Source organism: Myotis nattereri, assembly GCF_964212035.1.
Source record: "Myotis nattereri genome assembly, chromosome: 2".
Classification (NCBI taxonomy): domain Eukaryota; kingdom Metazoa; phylum Chordata; class Mammalia; order Chiroptera; family Vespertilionidae; genus Myotis; species Myotis nattereri.
The window spans coordinates 120,037,722-120,059,197 of NC_138076.1; the positions used below are offsets into that span (position 1 = coordinate 120,037,722).

Sequence of the window (21,476 nt, forward strand, 5' to 3'; positions counted from 1 at the left end):
TCACCCTTTATTGTTAGACTGTGAGCTCCTTGAGTACAAAGAACATCCCTAGTCTTCTTCCAAGTTCCTGGCACATGATAAATGCCAAATAAATGTTTGTTGAATGAAGGAATGAATATGAATACAAATATGAATAAATGAGAGTTTCATTATTCTATCATAGGGCTTGGACAGAGATGCTTTAATTCCAGCTTTAGTCCGTAATAACTATTTCTATATTGTTTATTTTATTTCTTAAAATCTTTAAAAGGTATCCTAATGATTTGGCAACTAGTCAAGTAATGAATTATACTTTAATTGTACTATGTTAGGCACACTATAGATTAATCTTAAAAAGTAAAATTTTACCTCCCAGGAACTTCGGTTCTATGTGGCCAGTAAATAATAAATGTAAATATTGAATAAATACTTTTTCTTCGTCTCTCCTCTCAAAAAACACGCACAGACACACACACTGTACTGTTTATATTTTATAACTAAAGGTCCAGTGCACAAAATTCATGTACAGGTAGGGTCCCCTAGGCCTGACCAGCGATCAGGGCTGATCTGTGGGGTAAATGGTGGGACCTCTGCTGACACCCTCCTTGGCCGTCCTGGCACTGCTCGCTTGCCAGCCCCGCCCCCCCCCACTGCTGCTGGTTGCCTCCCTCTGTGGGGCGACTGGCGGGACAATCAGAGGCCCCCACTGGCACCTGCCTTGGCTGTCCTGGGGCCTGCGGGCTGGGGGCAGCTCCTGCGTTGACCATCTGCCCCCTGGTGGTCAGTGTGTGTCATAGTGACCTGTCATTCTGCCATTCAGTTGATTTGCATATTCGCCTTTTATTATATAGAACTAGAGGCCCAGTGCACAAATATTTGTGCACTCGGGGGGGAGGGGGGGTCCCTCAGCCCGGCCTGTGCCCTCTCGCAGTCTGGGACCCCTCGGGAGATAATGCCCTGCTGGCTTAGGCCTGCTCCCGGGTGGCAGAAGGCAGGCTCAATCCCTAGGTGCAGCCCCTGGTCGGGCTCAGAGCAGGGCCGATTGGGGAGTTGGGGCGCTGCCCCCTGAGCAGGGCGATCGGGAGGTTGTGGTGCCACGCTCAGTCACGCTCAGGGTAGGGCCGATTGGGGGGTCGGGTCACCGTCCCTTGTCACACTCAAGGCAGGGTCGATGGGGAGGTTGCGGCGCCACCCCCTGTCATGCACAGAGTAGGGCCCATCAGGGGGTTGGGGTGCCGCCCTCTATCACCCACAGCAGGGCTGATCAGGGGGTTGGGGTGCCGCCACTCTCACACTCAGGGCAGGGCCGATGGGGAGGTTATGGCTCTACCCTGTCACACACAGAGCAGGGCCCTTGGGGGGGGGGGGGCACCGCACCCTGTCACACACAAAGCAGGGTCGATCTGGGGGTTGGGGCACCGCACCCTGTCACACACAGAGCTGCAGGGCAATTAGGTGGTTGGGGAGCTCCCCCCTATCAGGCACAAAGCAGGGCTGATCAGGGTGTTGGGGCACCTTCCCCTGTCACGAACAGAGCAGAGTGGATAGGGAGGTTGTGGCCACGCCCCCTGTCACACACAGAGCCGCAGGGCAATCAGGGGGTTTGGGCGCTGCCCCCTGTCACGCTGATCACGGTGCCGGGAGGCCTCACGGCTCCGCTGATCCCAGTGCTGGGAGGCATATTACCCTTTTACTATATAGAATAGAGGCCTGGTGTATGGGTGGGGGCCGGCTGGTTTGCCCTGAAGGGTGTCCTGGATCAGGGTGGGGGTCCCCACTGGGGTGCCTAGCCAGAATGGGTGAGGGGATGATGGCTGTTTGCAGCTGGTCACACACCCTTCAGGGTGGGGGTCCCCACTGGGGTGCCTGGCCAGTCTGGGTGAGGGGCTGAGGGTTGTTTTCAGGCTGGGGGTGACTGAAGCTCCCAACCGCTCCTTTTTTTCTTTTCTTTTTTTTATTCTGGGCCAGCTTTAGCTTTGAGGCTTGGCTGCAGCTCTTAGGCCACTGCTGCTGAAAGTAGCTTTCTGGCCTTTGCTTACAATGTTGCGATCCTGTGGCAGACTAAAGCAGGTTTCTGGGGTTTTGTTTAGCTTCTGTATTTGTTACATAGTTGCTTAGAGGTGCAGCTCAGAGGCCTGGAGCGGCAGGCGGGGAACGTTGGAGTCCTCCGTCACTGAAGCAAGCAAGCCTCATGTTAGTCTCAAGCTGCCTGGCTGCCGGCCGCCATCTTGCCTGGCAGTTAATTTGCATATTGCCCTGATTAGCCAATGGGAAGGGTAGCGGTCGTACGCAAATTACCATGTTTCTCTTTTATTAGATAGGATGTTTTGGCACCTTAACAATCTTCTAATTGGGGACAGACTGCGCCTCCCTGAGCTTGCCAGTTCTTAGGGGGAACAAAGGACCCTGCCAGAAACGTGTCTTTGATATGCAAACTAACTATCCTGAGCCATCCCTCCACTATCTGATCTGTGTACACCAGGAAGCAATATTCCTCTGCCTTACTCCTATCAGGCTGGTCAGGCAGCTAGGGACCACCCCTATGGTTAATATCCTGCTGAAATGATTCAAAGGAGATAGTCCTAGGGGGCAGAAACCCCAGCAAAAGGCTTTATTCTTGCTCTTCCCCTGCTCCTGTTCTCTCCCTCCGGACCACCGAGAGGCTTCCCCATGTGGTCCTGTGTGGTGGGCTGTGCCTCCTGTTTCTAGGACCTGTGAGTATAATGAACTTTGTTTCCTAGCCTCTCCAGTGCTGCCTCCTGTAGCTACACCTGACTGTCTCATAAAATAACATGGAACTCATACACGCACTCATGGCTTTGGAGACGTCTCTTTATACTGTATCTACAACTTGGAATGGTTTTCCCCTCATTTTACTTGCCCTTCAGACTCTACATATCTTTCAAGGACCAGTTAAAATGCCACTTTTTACGTGGAGTTTTCCTAGATCATGTCATTCAAATTAATTATTCTTTCCATTGAACTCACCATCTATTAGTATTTAGAACTTACTTTTTTTTTTTTTTTCAATTTTTACAGTTAAGTCAACTTCTCCCACAACAGTGTTACTTGTTGAGGTTGAAACAATGTTCTGTTCATCATTATGCTCCCACAGATGGGTTCTTACAATGTTGACAAGAAGTGCAGATATTCAATCAAATATGTTATAGACATAATGTCAATTGCTCCAACTGTGAGGTAAACAACAGAAGAAATTATTCTTTCTGCCATTAACAGCCAGATGATGTAATGTAACCTGTATGATCATGGTACTGCTCTGGCCTAAATCCTTGTTTTCTCATTGCCTAGTATCTATGAACCTGTAGACTCTTTTTTAAAAATATTTTTTTATTGATTTCAGAGAGGGAGGGAGAGATAGAAACAGCAATGATGAGCTATGGAATTGAGCCCACAACCCAGGCCAGTGCCCTGACCGGGAATCCAACCACTGAGCAACACCACCTGGGCTCAGATGATTCTTCTAACCCAATACCTTCTACTCCCACTGCCCCCTAAAAATATTTTAAACTCCTACCAGAGTAACAATCTTGCTTCCTAAAAGTGCCTTCATGACTTTTCCCATGCTATTCCCTCTCATCCTATCTAATAAAAGAGAAACATGGTAATTGGTGTAGAACCGCTACCCTTCCCATTGGCTAATCAGGGCAATATGCAAATTAACTGCCAGCCAAGATGGTGGCCGGCAGCCAGGCAGCTTGAAACTAACATGAGGCTTGCTTGCTTCAGTGACGGAGGAAACCAACGTTCCCCGCCTGCCTTGCCAGCCTCTGAGATTGCAGTTTGAAACATTGTAACAAATACAGAAGCTAAACAAAACCCCAGAAATCTGCTTTCAGCGAGCCGGGATCTCAGAGCTGGAGTTATACATTGTTTCGATTATAGAACCCAAATAAACCAGATACCTACTTTCAGCAGCAGAGGCCTCAGAGCTGGAGCCAGAGCTAAAGCTGGCCCAGAATAAAAATAAAAAATAGCCGAAACTGGTTTGGCTCAGTGGATAGAGCGTAGGCCTGCAGACTGAGGGGTCCCAGGTTCGATTCCGGTCAAGGGCATGTACCTGGGTTGCGGGCACATCCCCAGTGGGAGATGTGCAGGAGGCAGCTGATCGATGTTTCTCTCTCATCGATGTTTCTAACTCTCTCTCTCCCTTCCTCTCTGTGAAAAATCAATAAAATATATTTTAAAAAAATAAAAAATAAAAAAAGGAGCAGTTGGGAGCTTCAGCCCTCAGTCCCTCACCCAGACTGGCCAGGCACCCCAGTGGGGACCCCCACCCTGAAGGGTGTGTGACCAGCTGCAAACAGCCATCATCCCCTCACCCAGGCTGCCCAGGCAGCCCAGTGGGGACCCCCACCCTGATCCAGGACACCCTTCAGGGCAAACCAGCCAGCCCCACCCATGCACCAGGCCTCTATCCTATATAGTAAAAGGGTAATATGCCTCCCAGCACTGGGATCAGCGGAGCCGCGAGGCCTCCCGGCACCGTGATCAGCGTGACAGGGGCCAGCGCCCAAACCCCCTGATTGCCCTGTGGCTCTGTGTGTGACGGGGCGCGGCCACAGCCTCCCTATCCGCCCTGCTCTGTTCATGACAGGGGAAGGCGCCCTAACCTCCTGATCAGCACTGCTCTGTGCCTGATACGGGGGAGCTCCCCAACCCCCTGATCACCCTGCGGCTCTGTGTGTGACAGGGTGCGGCGCCCCAACCCCCTGATCGGCCCTGCTCTGTGTGTGACAGGGGGCAGCTCCCCAACCCCCGGATTGGCCCTGCTCTGTGCGTGACAGGGGGTGGCGCCACAACCTCCCCATCGACCCTGCCTTGAGTGTGACAGGGGGCGGTGCCCCAACCCCCCAATCGGCCCTGCTCTGAGCCGGACCAGGGGCTGCACCTAGGGATTGAGCCTGCCCTCTGCCACCCGGGAGCAGGCCTAAGCCAGCAGGGCGTTATCTCCCGAGTGGTCCCAAACTGTGAGATGGCACAGGCCAGGCTGAGGGACCCCCCCCTTCCCCCCGAGTGCACAAATTTTTGTGCACCAGGCCTCTAGTTTACTTATAAAATATCATCAGTCTTTCAAGGCCCCATTCCACATATTCTTTGCCCATCATGTTACTTCTTATCCACTCACCAGATGTTTGTGCTCCTCCATTAACATCCATTGGATCTTTTTATTTACCTCAGAATTCTTGTTATGAGGAAGTGAATTTTCCATTATTGGAAGTATTCAAGAAGAGACTGAATAATTACATATTGGGGATAGTATAAAAATTTTTTTACTTCTCTGTGTAAGTATTAAACTAAATAAATGACTTCTGAGATTTTTTCCAACTCAAAAATTTTTAAGTTCATGAAAATTCCAAAAAATTTGAGGAGGAAACATTTTATGGTATAGGTATATGATATTGATAAATGAAGCCTAGTGGTACCAGATACAACTTTTTATGTAAAGTTAATAAAATAATTTGAAACACTTCTTTGGGTTAATATTTTATGCTTTCTCCCTAAGAAATAACTTCCTATGAGTTTTCTGTAAAGTAGCAATGATATCAATTTGAGTGGCATCTCCTTTACCTCCTTCCTTCTTGTAGAGATGCAAATGAACCATAAAATAACAAAACTCAGGAAGAAAATGAACCAGGCCAGACCTGTAGACTACATAGTTAGGTCCTTAGTACTCAAAAGTGGACTATTTTGAATTTTATGGTTTTAGGCAAGAATTAATAGTTCTCTTCTAGATATTGCTGAGATCTATTTATGAAATTAAAGAAATTAGTAAGTGTTTTTTGATGTTCATGAAGAAATTCAGAAACAAAAAAGAAAATAGCCCTGGCTGGTTAGGTCAGTCCGTTAGTACATCATCCCGATATGTCAAGGTGGTGAGTTCAGTCCCTAGTCAGGGCACATACGAGAATCAATCAATGAATGCCTAAATAAGTGGAACAACAAATTGATCTCTCTCTCTCTCTCTTTCTTTCCTCTCTCTCTAAAATCTATATATATAAAAGCCTAAGCAACTGGCCAACCGGCCATCCAGTATGTATGATGCACACTGACCACCAAGGGGCAGAGACTCAACGCAGAAGCAGAAACCACAGGCGTGGAAACATGGAACAGCCTGATGAATCTCAGAGGGAAGGGGATGCGGGGAGGGCAGAAAGAAATTAACCAAAGATCTTATATGCATACTAGAGGCCCGGTGCACAGATTCGTGCACTGGTGTGGTCCCTCAGCCTGGTCTGTATGGATCGGGCCAAAACCGGCTCTCCAACATCCACTGAAGGATTCCAAATTGCGAGAGGACAAAGGCCAGGCCAAGGGACCCCACCAGTGCACACACAGGCTCTAGTAAATAAATAAAAATTTAAAAAGAAGAGAAAAAAATAAAAAGAAAGACCACCCTATAAAGCCAAATACACTTTGGTTGTATTTCCTTTCAGACTCTTCTCTTGGCATAGATAATATGTTTGTGTTTGTATGCGATAAATTAAAATTATGTGACATAGTTTTTGTCTCTGTGAAGAATCCATTATACACTTTTTATAAAACTGTGATTTTTTTCCAAGTATTTTAAAGTTATTTGGGTCGGAGAAGAATATAAAATTAAACAACTGGAAAATGAGCTACAAACTATTGAGGTGGATAATGTTTAATTCTGAGAAATTTGATAGAGAGCTATTTTCATATACATGCAAGGATTCATAGATAGGTAGACAATTGCAGTAACATAGAAAGCAATTTTACCTAGAAAAGTCAATCTGGGGTTATGCAAGCAAAAGACAGAGATATGTGCATAGTGAAGGTGGGAAAAATCTGTTTTTTTTTTCTTAGTTTAAAATTCAAGGTCCCTGAACACAGAGAGAATGAAAGAGTACAGAAGGGTCATTTGGTGGAAGTAAGCTAAGCATCCACTTTTCTTTTAAACGCAAGCAGAAGTTAAAGTCTTTCCGTGCTAAAATTTTGTAAGTGACTATATCCTAGGCTATACTCTTGTCTTGTGTTGCTTAGCCATATCTTGAAAAGCCAGTCCTGTTGGTCCATGCCACTAATCACCATCATTCACTTCAGAAAAATTAGAAATAACGTTTTATGATTCATAAAGTATTTCACATCCCATTTAATACTAGTGCCAAATCCCAATTATTTCCAGAATTCTTAAAAGAAAATAATTAGTCGTTCGTACAATTAACTTTATAAACCTAAGTGAACAAGGTGGTAATTGACCCACACCTCTCTATCCTTGAATTAGAAAATACAATCCATAACTGTAAGACACATTGGGAACCTTGGGTCTCTGAGGGACAATATTGTATTTGTCACACATTCCAGTGTGAAATATTTCCTGAGCTGGGGCCTTGACTGTAAAATTGAAACCAACAATGCTATAGAGAGTCTGTAGTAAGGAAGGGAGCGTTTTTATACTCAGTTTTATTTGTAACCAGTCAGATGCCGACATCGCTGCTGTGCTCTTTCTGTTTTGAATCCTACTGTGTTGATAATTGCATGGTTGGTTAGACTGATGTGTGATAATGATTCGGTATTTGAAATGATGAGGCATGTCTCGTCTCTTTCTCTGTGAAATTCTAATTTGTAGTGAGTGGCTCAGAACACTCAGATTTGAATTATTCTGTTTATCCAAAAAGTCACTTATTAAATAAAGATGATGTTAGTAATTTTTAAATCAGTAGTTTGAGTCAGCTTTACTTTTTGGTTTGTAGACCAAAAAGGGTTAGTTACTTTGATGTTGGAACTCTCCAACTTGAAATCAGTTGCTAATGGGTGAATAAAACCCTATTGCAATCCAGACATGGTATTTAAGGAATAATTTGTATCATTATTAATCATTAAAAATCACTAGATTCTATATTTTTAAACTATTACTTCTTAAGTATATAGATAGCCTTTAAAGTATCCAGGTATCTAAGACCTTCTAGGGCAGTGGTTCTCAACCTTCTGGCCCTTTAAATACAGTTCCTCATGTTGTGACCCAACCATAAAATTATTTTTGTTGCTGCTTCATAACTGTAATGTTGCTACTGTTATGAATCATAATGTAAATATCTGATATGCAGGATGGTCTTAGGCGACCCCTGTGAAAGGGTCATTGGACCACCAAAGGGGTCGCGACCCACAGGTTGAGAACCGCTGTTCTAGCTCTTGAAGGCTGATACTGTTAGTAATATTTTAGGGCACTGAATTGTGTAATTTAAAAAAAAATAAGTAAATTTTATTTATACTCAAATATAAAAGAGATTAAGAGATTTTGTTTGTACATAAAACTCTACCAAAAAATAGCTACCAATTAAATAAAATAGAGAACAAGAAGGAAGGTATGTTCTTTTTAAAAGAATAAAGCTTCTTTTACACCAAAAATATGGTTCTTTTTTCTCTTTCAGTGTAAAACCTGTTCTGAGCCCAAACAGATAACCAGTTCATCTGCCATTTATGACAACCCCAATCTCATCAAACCCATTCCAGTGAAGCCCAGTGACAACCAGCAGCAGCGCGTACCTCAGCCCAGCCAGGTACCCTGTTCTTTGCTTTTCATTTATGGCGTCTGTACAAGGCTCTTAACAAACTTTCACCCAGAGGATAGTCGAGGGAGGAGGACCTGGTCCTGTTTGAGGATCCTTTAGGATAAATTTTTTAAAAAGAGATTTCAAATTAGAGATTCTTTTATTATTAATAATTTACTTTTCCTCAAAGGGGGTTAAAATTTTTACTTTTGGCATTTACCATAATCTCTGTGGACTTGAACTCCTTACAGGATAATGTGGTGTGTTTTTTTAAAAAACAACAACAACAACAAACAATATCATCAGAGTTAACAGGAATATTACCCAAGAGGCCCATATTCTGCTGAGGTTGATGGTTGGTTTCCCAAAGCAGGCAAGACAACAAAATTCAGTTTAACATTTCTGAACACTTCCTTTGTACCAGGTATAATGCCAGGTCACTGTGTGTACAGAATGGGATTCCTGTCCTAAGGAATGGTATAAAAGTCCCTTTTAGACCTGATGATTTGTCATTGTATTTGCGTCTCATTATGATAGCAGTTTTTGAATGAATATATATATTTCAGAATAGTAAAGCATTAACAAAATTGCTAATCTATGAGCCCCATTATTGTTTTTTTAAGACTTTTAAAAATTGATTTTTAGGGAGAGAGGAAAGAAATGGGGAGAAAGAGAAACATCATTAGCTACCCCCTGCACACACACCCCCACCAGGGATTGAGCTCATAACCCAGCATGTGCCCTGACTGGGAATCGAACTGGCAGCCTTGTGGTGCATGGGATGATACCTAAGCTACTGAGCCACACGGGCCAGGGTATAAGTCCCATTTTTTATTGTAAATATAATGTGGCTGTTTCCATTCTTAGGTGTTATGCCTCATTAAAGGTTTTGTGTTTGTTTTTTTAAGGAATTGGTTTAAATTAATTTTAAAAATGAAATGGAACCAAAAGACAAATATCAGCTAATGAAAGTCTCAAAGTCTCATATTGAATTTTTTAAAAATAAGTCTTTTCTAATTATCTTTTACTTTTATTGTTTGCTTTCCATGGAAATTTGTTATTTTAATAGAGAAATGAGAATATGTTGATTTGAGAATGAAGCTCCTGTTTTCTTAGCCTAATAATACAGAAAGCAACAGAAAGAGGCAGAGATGATATAGAGCAGGAAGGAAGCAACTTTGTAACTGGCGGGGCCAAGGTAGATTTTTTGATTTGATGGTTTTTTAAAGCTACTAATATATAGTTGTCAGCCAATAGTAGTTTGTACCAATTCAATGTGAACAGGAATCCTCAATTTGGGGTGCAGTGAAGAAGAAACTTTATTCAGTGCAAAATAGCTCCATTGTGATACAGCATGGCTGTGAGGCAGCCCTGGGCCAGGCAGCACGGGGCCCAGAGCTGGACAACTCTGCTCTACTCTGTGCCAATCTGCTTTTTGCTGTGCTGGTCTGCTCTGCTCCTGTAAGACATCTTCAAGATTTCAGCTCCGCAAGGGAAACGGAGTCTTGAATCTCCCATGGAAGGAGGAAAGTGTGCTCCCAGAGCCAGAGGGGAGCTGACTTATGTAGACAGAAGTCCCTGCCCCTGGTCCCTGATTGGTCTGTCCTCATGCAGATGAGGACTCCAAATCCTTGAAATTTGATTGGTCCAAAAAGCACCAATAGTGCCACTCTGGTTGGTCAGAACTACACAGCTCTGATTGGATGGGGAAAGCCTCCATCCCACTGGTCGAAATAGGATTCCAGGAACTCCTTTATAAGCGCTGGTTCAGATGGCAGAAATAGAGTGCAGGCTTCACCATGAAGTGCAATTTGTGTCAGAGGCCCCTGGGTAGAAATGGCTTGTAGGCTCCTTTTAAACAAAATTGAGCCCTGTTAGCTACTTAGGAGGTATCTTTCTTCTCAGAGTTCACACAGTTGAAAGGATCAAGTTAGACTAACTGACATGTTTCTTTCTCACCCTAAATTTCTATAATTGTGCAAAAAGCTACCAGGAATTCTGAAATCCTCATGTTCCTGTGTGTTCTCAGGATGTTATACTTTGCAGGGTTAGATGGACTTCCTGCTGAAGAGATTATTTACCTTCTGGTGTATATAATTTTGTACCATAGTGGTTCCTAATCTATCGAAGCTCACATCCTTATTCCATCATTCAACAGATACTAAAATGTAACAGCTATCTTGAGAGTAGTAGGGCAGAATGCTGTGAAAATAATTGGCATTAAGGTCTCAGTTTTGTGAAGTTTATTGTAATTAAGTGTTTTATACTCTCTAATCCTTTATAAATAGAAGAAACTATTGATTAGGTGAATTATGTTTCATAGCCCCCATATAACCAAATTGTATGTAGATCCATTTTGAGACATTTTTATTTTTTCAGACCTTAGACCCTGAACCCCAACACTTGTCCTTGACAGCACTCTTTGGGAAGCAGGACAAAGCTCCGTGTCAGGAAACTGTGGGGCCTGCACAGACCCTCCACCAGCAGCAGCAAGAGAAACTTCCAATCCGGCAGGGGGTTATCCGTTCCCTGTCCTATGAGGAACCCAAAAGACACTCACCCCCCATCGAGAAGCAGCTGTGCCCAGCCATTCAGAAACTCCTGGTCAGGAGTGCAGACCTCCACCCATTGTCAGAGCTGCCTGAAAACCAGCCCTACAAAAATGGCAGCGAGGCTCCTGCTGGGGAGGATTTTACTGGACCTGTCCTCCTGGGGTCTCCCCAGAGCTTTGGGGCATCCCATCGAGTCCATGGTGCTTCCAGAACTCGGAACCTGCTAGAGAAGCTCCAGAGCACCCCAGGGGCAGTGAACAAGTATGACCCTAGTGCACCAGCACCTGCCAGCCCAGCAGCCCTGAGCTTCACGGCCCTCCCTGCTGCCACCCCTGCAGCTCCAGGAAAGGCGGTGGCTCAGCCGCCACTGGTACATTTCAATGGCTCCCTTCCACCTCAGGCACTAGGACATCAGGCTCATGAAAAAGATCAGTCCGCGTGCCCAAGACAAATGCTCGCCCTTTCTGGCAGTCAGACTAGTGGTTCTGGAGTGATCTCCCCTCAAGAGTTACTGCAAAAGCTTCAACTTGTGCAGCAGGAGCAGCAGCTGCACATGTCCAACCGGCCAGCCTTGGCGGCGAAGTTTCCTGTGCTAACTCAGAGCTCTGGAGCCGGGAAGCCCTGGGAACCCTGGGTTGACAAGACATCCAGCACGGAAAAGCAGACTCCCCGTTTCCAGGTAAAGATCCCCCGGGTGGGGGTTATTACTGTGATGCAGTGAAATGCAGAGTCAGCTTCTGTGCTCTAGGGACATAGCTGTCCTGAACAGTGTTGCAAAGCCACTTCTGTGCATCTTGTATCACCTTAACTTCCTGCCTGGAAAGAGAATCTTTGCTTCGCTTAGCAATCTGGGAGCTTCCCTCCTTTCAGATACTTTATTTGTAGAGTTAAATCTTTGCAGTTCATCAGGCCTGAAGACATAGATGTGGGAAAGAACATAGACATGGTAGGGGATCCTAATCTTCATTCTGGGATAGGAAATGTCTGACCTCCTCTTATTATTTTAGTCTAAGTAATCGTTGCTTATCCATTTATTTAGTAAATATTTCTGAGCACGGCTCCCTCCCAGGCACTGTGCTACACATGGGTGCAGAGTGGACAAGAGCACAGACGCTGCCTCTGCAGAGCCCACAGGCCTGGCGGGGGGTGCGGGGCTGGGGAGACAATGGAAGAAAAGTGCCATTACTCTGCCAAGGCCGCCTGTTTTAGTTTGCATCCTCTGCATAGCTTAATGAAGATGGAGAGAGGGATAACTATGCCATGCCCCCCCGCCCACCACCACCACCACACACACACACACATTTCCAGAGAGGAAAATATTGTAATTTTTATAAATTGTTTATCCTTTAAGGAAGATGATCTCTATGTTCATCAGTAACTTAGAACAGAGAAAACCACAAGCTGTTCCATTGCCCATGGCTAACATCTGGAGATTGGACTGTTTTCTCATTTGGATTGGTACAAATTCATTGAAAATGCAATAGGTTTAAAAATTAGGAAGTTCTCCCTATTACATATCTCATCATTGGTTGTTTGTCATGTTTTGGCAAGTAACCAACAAAATCTTCCACTCTTTGAAAACCAAGATCATAAGCGTGGAGCGTAAGTCTTTGTGTCTATGAGGCACTGAGTCACAGAGCTTGTGTTTATTTTTTTATAAAATCTCAAATCTGAGTACCTATTTCTATGGAAACAGTATTTGTCACTCATCCTCATTTCCGTGTAATCTTGTCCCCTTTTCTCTTTGATGGTTTAGAGCTGACGCTAGGAAAATTGGGGTTGGTACTTGGACATAAACGTCTGCACGCACAAATCTCTTGGCTTTCCAGTGCTCACAGGGGTGGAGCCGAGGAGCAGAGTGCACCCTGTCTGCCTCACGGCGCTGGCCATCCTCCTTCGGGAGCGTCCGCCTCAGGCCCTCTCCTCAGAATAGCAGTGGGACAGGTAACAGCCTGCCTTCCTCAAGGCTGGTTTCTGCCCAAAAAGAAAGCAAGGGAACGATTATAAAATTATAGCAGCTTCATGATCACTGGCCTTTACACCCCTCCTCGAGTTCTTATGGAGCTTTAGGATGATAATAACATTTTCTCACCTGAGTTAGAAACAGATGAGAGAGAGAGAGAGAGCTGTAGGCATCCGTGAAACAGGGATCAAAGTGTCACTTGCATGTGTTTGTTAGCCAGGTGAGGTAGACAGACTCGCCCAGACAGACAAGTCACTGGCAGTGCTGGCATGACCAGCCCCAGGACCTGCCCCAGCCACTCGCGCACAGAAAAGCAGGAAGTGTGTGCTCTCTGCAGGCAGGCAGATCCCATCAGGAAGGACCCGGGAGAGGTGGACCCGGGAATCATGCCTCCCTCCTGGTGAGAAGTAGCGAGGAGGACCACTCGCACAGCGGTTCCTCCATAGAGACATCGAGTGGAAACGTGTGTCCCTCCAGCAGCTCATGCATGTTGTTGGAGCTGTAGGTCAGAGTCGTAGACAACTAGCCCCGAGGAAACGGCCAGCAGTCCTAAATGCATGTTGCCAAGGGATGACAGTAAAGCAGAAAAATAAAGTGTTGCTCAGAGGCCAAGCACTCTATGCAGAGGGAACAACAGCCACCAGAGCGGACTGTGCCGGAGCTGCTTAGGAAGGACGAGGGAAATATGTGGGGAACTGAACAGGAATCAGTTCTCCTTGAGCTTTTCCAATTTAGTGAAATTTTGAACAATTCGGATTTAAGTTCGCCGATATCCACTCTTGCAAGCGAGTGGCCTCTGTCTCTGTACCCGTTGTATCAAAGAGTTGCTACTTACACCTGCCCTCTTTGTATGTGTTTGCTCTGAGCAGGTCATCTCACCTCAGTGCATCCGTGCTACAGTTGCTCCTTCTCTGCTCATGTCCCCCATGGTGTTCACACAACCCACCTGTAGCCCATCAAAGGAGAGGGACCGTGGGCTCTTGTCCCTGGGAAGCCAGGAACCAGCTGCCGCCTCCACCAGCCTCTTCCTGCCTCTGCAGAGCCCAGAGCCCTCTGTACTCAGCCCACTTACCAAGCTGCAGCTTCAGGAAGCACTGCTGTTCCTCATTCAGGTAGGAGGGCCATCGTCTCTCTTCTTACCTTTGCCAATCCTGCTCGCCAGCTGGTTGCCACTCTGAGATAAGGCCTCAGTTAGCGAGTGCCCACATAGAACTGCCCAGGAATAAGAGCGATGTAACAACTCACCCTAAACCACAGTGGCTCTGTAGTTGGCTGGGTGAGATTCAGAATACTAACTACAGCTTTAGGTGATTTGACGCCTTAAGGATTTTGTAATTTGGAGGAGGACTAAGTCCTCCAGTCTGTCACCTGTCAGAAAAGAAGGAAGCAGAAACTATAATTAAGGACCGTAGATGCTGTGGGCACCCAAACCGAGAGCTCCCCTCTGGAAGTAGAGGTGATGCTGTTTGCGCAGTCGCTGGTGTTTAGTGGAGAGCTCAAGCAGACTGTAGAGCAAGGAGCCGGCAGGTAGGGGAGCAAGTAATGGCTGTGATACTAGGGCTGTTTTACAAATAATTTTGAAGCCTGCTAATTAGGACAGGATAGAGTGACGAGACTTCTTTGGCAGCCATGAGTTTTGTCTCTATGAGATAATAACAGCTAACACACAGAGCTGTGTCAGGCACTGTTATAATGCGTTACTTAAGTCATTGAGTCCTTATACAGCAACACTACCATTTTTCCATTTTAGAGACAAGGAAACTGAGGTCACACAGCTAGTAAATAGCAGAGCTGGGCTCCAACCCCAGTCTGGCTCCAGAGCGCTCCTTCCTGCTGCCCGCAGTGGGGGCCACGGTAGTAACTCAGCCTCTGGGCTGTCTGCCCAGCAAAGCACATCCACAAATAAGTGGCAGGCCTTGAAAAGCAGGATGCTTTTCCCAGACTTCACACACCTCAGCTAACATCTTTAGGTACTTTTTTGATAGACAGTCTTAAGAAAACTTTTGTGATATTTGGCTTAGAGAGCAGGCTTTTCGATGGCTTTTAGAGAGCAGGCTAGCACTTTTGCAACTGTCTCATCTTAAGAAGAAAATGGTCTCTATTAGTAAAAACATTTTTTTAAGGTGACGTATTTTAGAGAGAATGGAAGGAATTGGGCTGGAAAGTGGAAGACTATCTGTTAAAGAGGGGCAACAAATGATCATGCTTTACTAGGTCACGAATATCAGGATGCCAACAGTTTCCACCTTTTAAAGCCATTTATGATAAGTTCATACAGACTTAGAACATCTGAGAACAATAAAGTGAACATATTTAAATGTTAAAGTTTCATATTTCTTCTGGCTCATTCCATTTAATCACATTGTTCCAAAGATCTCTGTGCAGGGCCCAAACTGAAAGCCTAGAGCAGTCCCTGTACAATGTTGAGCGCTATTTCCCCCACTCTCTGCGTGCATCATACTTTTTCCACGTTTAGACATACTTTCCTGGTGAACTGTTAGAAGTCACTAAGCAGTTTGTTTTCAGTGTTTGCCTGTTGGTAGGACACAGTAGGGCCTTTGTGGTCACTTTGTAAGAAAAACAGAGATATGTAGCTCTCCTTCATTGCGTGAGAATAATGCTAACTCTGTGCGTGGGTGCCAAGAGGGAATGTGCAATGTGGGTGAATTGCTAAAGCTTTAAAGGATTTGGGTGGGAAGCAGAAGTCTCCATCATTAAAAACAAAGCCACTGATTCTCCATCAGCCCGTAGCCAGGCAGAAGAGCCCAGAGACTGCTGGTCTAACTGCTGTCCGCTTGCCAAGGCCAGAAACTTTCCATAGATGATGGAGAATTATACCGGCTTTGATATACCAAGGATGCACATTGCAAGTAAAGTCTTAACTAATGCCAAAAACAAAGTATTCGCTAGCAGTCTCCTAACCAAACATCGAGAACCACTGACTTGGATCAAGTCCTTCCTATCCAGCCATCTGTTGGGGATCGACAAACCCAGGCTTCTCATGAGTGAGCCCTGTTCCATACACACATAGCTGGGCAGCCCGTCTGTGCTGTATGTGACATGCTGGCCATTGAAAAACAACAGAGGACTCAACTGGCCTGGCTTCAGCCCCGCTTACCATTCACATGTGCAGTTTAAACCGCCAGCTGTCAGACAGACAGGGAGAGATGAGCATCCTGGGCTCAAAGGGCCAGGCCGGCTCCAAGACAGGGGAAGCCTTTTGTTCCTGCCCCAATCACATTCCTTTGGGTCTTTTGGTTTTGTTTTCCAGAATGACGACAACTTCTTAAATATAATCTACGAAGCTTATCTCTTCAACATGACACAAGCAACCATGAAAAAAACTATGTGAAAGCAAAGCATTTAAGAACTGATTCTCAAGGTCCTCTAGCTCAAGGTTTTTTCCTGTTAAGTGTTGTTACCCTAAATGTTTCTGCCTTTTTATAAAAAAAAAAGTATGTGTAATATGAAGTAAAATGTTTCCGACTTTTTTCAGTCAAGCTTTAAAAAAAAATAAAAAATACATGCTTCAGTACACCTGGCACTAAGAACTGAGTGGATAGAAAGAGTGCTTAGCTCATATCACACAGTAAATGCCAAGCTTAATTATTTCTTTTCTTACTATGGGCCATTTCTAGAAGAATTAGCCTCTCCATAGGGTGGGCTGTTCTGGAAACGTGGTTTCTTTTTTAATAGTTCTGGCTATATACTGTGAACAGAGAGAATGTGTGATGTTCCCATTGCTGAGCTCCGCGTGCTGCAGTGTGTGCCCACCACAAGGTGGCAGTGTCACCCCGCGGACTGACCTGCACAGCTCTTATCCAGCCTTTGGAAGTAATGCTGGTTTGCTTGTACCAAACAAAATAAACCTTTCTTCTGTAAAAGTCCAATTGGCATGTTTTCCCTGGGCCTTTAAAGGGAAATTATTCCTAAAGATATTATAGCTGTTTTCTAGAGGACTGTTGTTCTCTAGGAGTCCACAAACAGCCCAGGTTTCTAGTAACATCTCATTTATCCCAGCTCATGCTATTTCTTTTGGACCCAACCAGCAGAGTATGCCTACCTATGTTTCAAGATGAACATTTTATAATTTTTAGAAAATCATGCTGAGAAGAAGATCATAGAGGATTTTAAAGCTTTGTCTTAGCCTCTAAGGATAGCTAGTGGATGGTTCAGGGCATAATGATAAGGACTCTTCAAGCTATGTAGCAGACTGATCTTTATGCTCAGAGTTGAGCTCAGTCTTGGGTAAAGTCAGAAGAGCCCTTGCCAGGTTTTTCAGGCCCAAAAGAGTAGGCCTGGGAATTACTCCCTGCTGAGTAATAGTAACCAATAAAACTTGGCTGTTCTATAACCCTTCTTATTCTGGATCATAAAAACATCTCTGGATGACTGCGCAGAGGGCAGGTTCTATTCTCATCTTGTAGGTCATAAAAGGAGGCATGGGGAAGGTAGGTGCTGAGACTGGGGCTCTGGCTTTAGACCTTTACTCAGGCCATCAAGCAAAGGGTTTATCGCAAGACCACCTCCCCACTTCCGCAGGATGGTACTTCTGAGGAGGAGAGGTGGGCGGAAAGGCAGTGACTCTTTAAAAAAAAAAAGAAAGAAAGAAAAAAGAAAGAAATGTTTTTATTGACTTCAGAGAGAGGAAGGGAGAGGGAGAGAGGGATAGAAACATCAATGATGAGAATCATTGATTGCATCAGCTGCCTCCTGCATGCCCCCTACTGGGGATCTAGCCCACAACATGGGAATGTGCCCTGACAGGGAATCAAACCATGAGCTCTTGGTTCATGGGTCAACACTCAAGCACTGAGCCACACCGGCCAGGCAAGGCAATGACTCTTACTGAAACCTGTTATGTGCCATACTCAAGGTGGAGGAGTCTACTGTCATCCTACAGTTTGGGATGGGACGGTTTCTTTTGTCTCTTTGATTTCTCCTACAACCTCTAATACAGTGAAAAACCCATGTGACATTCTAACAAAATACTTTGGATTGATAATTGCTTATATAATCTATACTAATAATAGCCTAGGGCTGTCACGACTGGACAGACGACTGAACATCTGGGTCTCGGCAGTGGAGTCAGGCCTGGGTCCTGGCGGCGGCAGTGGCGACAGTGGCGGTGGTGGCACTGGCAGGAGTCAGGCCTGGGTCACAGTGGTGGCAGCGGTGGGAGTCAGGCCGGGGTCCATCACCAGTTAGAAGGCATCGCAGGGTAAGGACCATCACCTCAGCCAGAACTCAAGATGCTCACCTGGCCTGGCCTGGCCCCTCCTCAAAGGAAGCCCCTTCCTCCATGGACACTGCAGAGGACAGATAGGGATGCCTAAGGGGCTGGGGCCATGGTGCCCCATCCCTACCCTACTTCCCTGGCCGCCTTCACCTGTGGCCCCCACAGAAGGGTATGTATGAGAGCCCTTCCCCTGCTACCTCTCACCACTGTCTCCGCCATCCCTCCGCACACAGGCATATCGGCTTTCAAACTTACCCTACTCACTTCTTCTCACCCCCTTCCAGGGCCTCTGCTCTGGATGGGGCCTTTGGAATCCAGGGCTCTGGGGTTTTACAACTGAGCTGGGGTGGGAAAGGGTAAACAGCTCCAAAGATGGCTGATATGGCTCCCCACCTCTGCCTCAGCTTGACCAATTAGTTCAGTTCAGAACGTGGCACTCAGGGGATCCCTACTTCTCCAGCAACGGCTCTAGGGCCTCGGCCCCAGTACCAGCCTCCTCTCCCCCTTGGCCCTCCCCACAGCTGGTGCTTGCTGCAGCTCCGTGTGCCTTACTTAACCACCCCTTCCTTCCCTGTTCCTACAAAGGAGGCTGCATCTTTGTATGTTATATTCATATAAACTTGGTAATGTTTGGGGGAAAAAAAACACACAAAACAATGACCAAGAGAATGCCGCAGTCAACGTCTGGAGTCCGGCTCGGAGAACGGAGAGAAGGGAGAATTCCGTAAGTTGGCCGATGCCAAGATATTTCTGAGTGACTGCCTGGCGTGTGACAGTTGTGTGATCGCAGAGGAAGGAGTCCAAGTTTCTCAGCAGAACACCAAGGACTTCTTCCGTGTTCTGAACCTTTGCTTTGGTTTTCAGAATTCCCTGCTCCCCATCTGTCGGCTCCCTCCCTCTGCGGGGCACTGTTGTCGTCACATGGGTGCAACTGGAATATTGTACTTCGAGAGGATTGCCCCAATGTATGTATCCTTTTATCCAACGATGACAAAATCCCAAAGAAAAGAATGGAGACAGACTACTATCCTTTAGGCTTAAAAAAACCCTGGAAGTGTCCTGCGAAGAGCTGAGACTTGGTTCTGTCCACGTGCCTCAGAGAGATCGGATGAGGAAATGGCCTGGTTTGGCCCTGACTTTACCCACTTATGTTACTTTTGAAGGTGTCTTTGCCACAATGTGAATAAACTGCCACCTTTAACTTTTCTTGAAACAGATCTATGTTCTGCAGCTGTGGCCACCATCCTGAGACCAGGTCCTATTGCTAGGAATCAGGGGGCACTGGAGTGGAGTCCCCCCACCCACCGTGTCCTTTTACATTCAGGGATTGAGCTGAACTCACTCTGGGGGAGGCCTGGCAAGAGTACAGGTGTCACAGATAGAAGGATGGAGAATGGAGAGGCAGACACCCTGCTCGACCCCACCCTGGGTGGGGTCAGGCCGATGAAGGCCAGCCAGCCTGCCCCACAATTGGGTGAGATAGCGTCCTCTGTGTCCACCTCTTACCCCAAGGGCCTGACCACTCCCCTCAGCTCCGGGTAGCCCTCTGCATTCCACAACAGCACGCTCTGCCCTCAGATGCTGCTTGCCCTAAATGAGAAGGAAGAGAGCAGTTGGCCCACAGACAACTACACAGAAAGATAGGGCTCATGGCTGGCGAGTGCAGCGGCGGTGATGGGAGCCTCTCCTGCCTCCGTGGAGAGGAGCAGCGAGCTGAGTGTTAAGGAGCGGCGAGCAGGCGGGCGGTAAAGAGCGAGGGGTCCCGAACTGTGAGAGGGATTTCCAACTGTCGGCTTGGAACAGGGGAATGGGCCTAAGCAGACAGACGGACGCCCCCTGAGGGGTCCCGGACTGCGAGAGGGTGCAGGCCAGGCTGAGGGACTCCCCCCCACCCCAGCCCCCAGTGCACGAATTTCGTGAACTAGGCCTCTAGTATCTTAATATTCTTATATGAAGACTGGGGCAAGCAAGAAGAGAGATTAAATCAATGACTGCTCACTTCAGCAATACATACAGTAAACCTGGAACAAAGTCAGTGATATACTTAACTGCTGGCCAACCTTTTTTAAAAAAAAAATCTCTTTGATCTTTATTACATGTTGAGAGTTGCTTCTCGCTAAGGAGAAACGAATCCCTTTGTAAATGTTTCTAGTATATTTGGGGTAGCAAATGGCTAACTACATGAAATATTTTTTTACCTCAGTATTAAATTAAAAAAAAATCAATTGCAGCAGCTAATGAGAAAGGTGCATGTGACGTATAAAGACATGAACCCCAGCCCAGCACAGTCCAACCACACCGCAGGCCTCACTCAGGCCTTTGTAGGTCAATAACACAGCCGTACATTCTGAAAATAAGAAATTCTCATCCTTTATTGAAGTGATACACTGTAAAAGTGATAGACCCAATTCATTCGAACCAAAGACTAAGTCACCTCTTAAAGGACGCTTGGTGATGGGTGCTTATTCTATATATGGTGAAGCAGATGAGAGCTTCTTTGTACAGGAGCTTTCTATAGCGAGTACAAGAAATGGATTAAGGTTAGCTAAGGCACCCAAAATTAGACTTCATATATAAAGTAACTTCTTTTTCCTACTGCCACCCCAAAGTCTGAGACCATCATGGACCCCGCCCTTAGGTGTCAGTGGCTCCTGGCAGCAGTTTTAAGCTAATTGAATTTCAGATGGAGCCCTGAGGCTCTGTTGCTAAAGGCAGCCTTGTCCGCGAAGTGGATTTCAGCCTTGTGAAGTTACAGAAGTTCTGCTGGGGTGGGGGCCGGACACATAGCTTTTTTTTTTTTTTTAATGTATTTTATTGATTTTTTACAGAGAGGAAGGGAGAGGGATAGAGAGTTAGAAACATCGATGAGAGAGAAACATCGACCAGCTGCCTCCTGCACACCCCCTACTGGGGATGTGCCCGCAACCAAGGTACATGCCTTTGACCGGAATCGAACCTGGGACCTTTCAGTCCACAGGCCGACACTCTATCCACTGAGCCAAACTGGTTTGGCAAGGACACATAGCTTTTGTCAGACAAACTTGCCCTTCGGTTCCTGGAAAGGTGAACTTTTGGGACTGTTTTTTCATGTGTAGAATGAAAGCCACACCCACTCACAGGGTCCTTAGGAGGATTAAGTAGGAGCTCCATATGGAACCTGTCTCCTCCTACTGTGCCTCTGAGTGTGAGCTCCTGCCTGCTCCCCCGCCTTG

General features: G+C 46.1%; 1 protein-coding gene across 8 annotated transcripts in view; it reads left to right on the forward strand.

Moving 5' to 3' along the window:
• Window positions 1-20,465, forward strand: part of DCP1B (decapping mRNA 1B) — a gene marked incomplete at its 5' end in the record, with an annotated part of 59,505 nt that extends 39,040 nt beyond the window's left edge. For all 8 annotated transcript variants that reach the window (XM_081083635.1, XM_081083637.1, XM_081083641.1 and 5 more), the window contains 4 exons: window positions 8,391-8,519; window positions 10,890-11,741; window positions 13,895-14,137; window positions 16,297-20,465. In XM_081083635.1, the coding sequence (XP_080939761.1) occupies window positions 8,391-8,519; window positions 10,890-11,741; window positions 13,895-14,137; window positions 16,297-16,377 (1,305 nt within the window). In that variant the 3' untranslated portion in view covers window positions 16,378-20,465. The remainder of the gene's footprint in view (window positions 1-8,390; window positions 8,520-10,889; window positions 11,742-13,894; window positions 14,138-16,296) is intronic.
• Window positions 20,466-21,476: the final 1,011 nt, after the last annotated feature.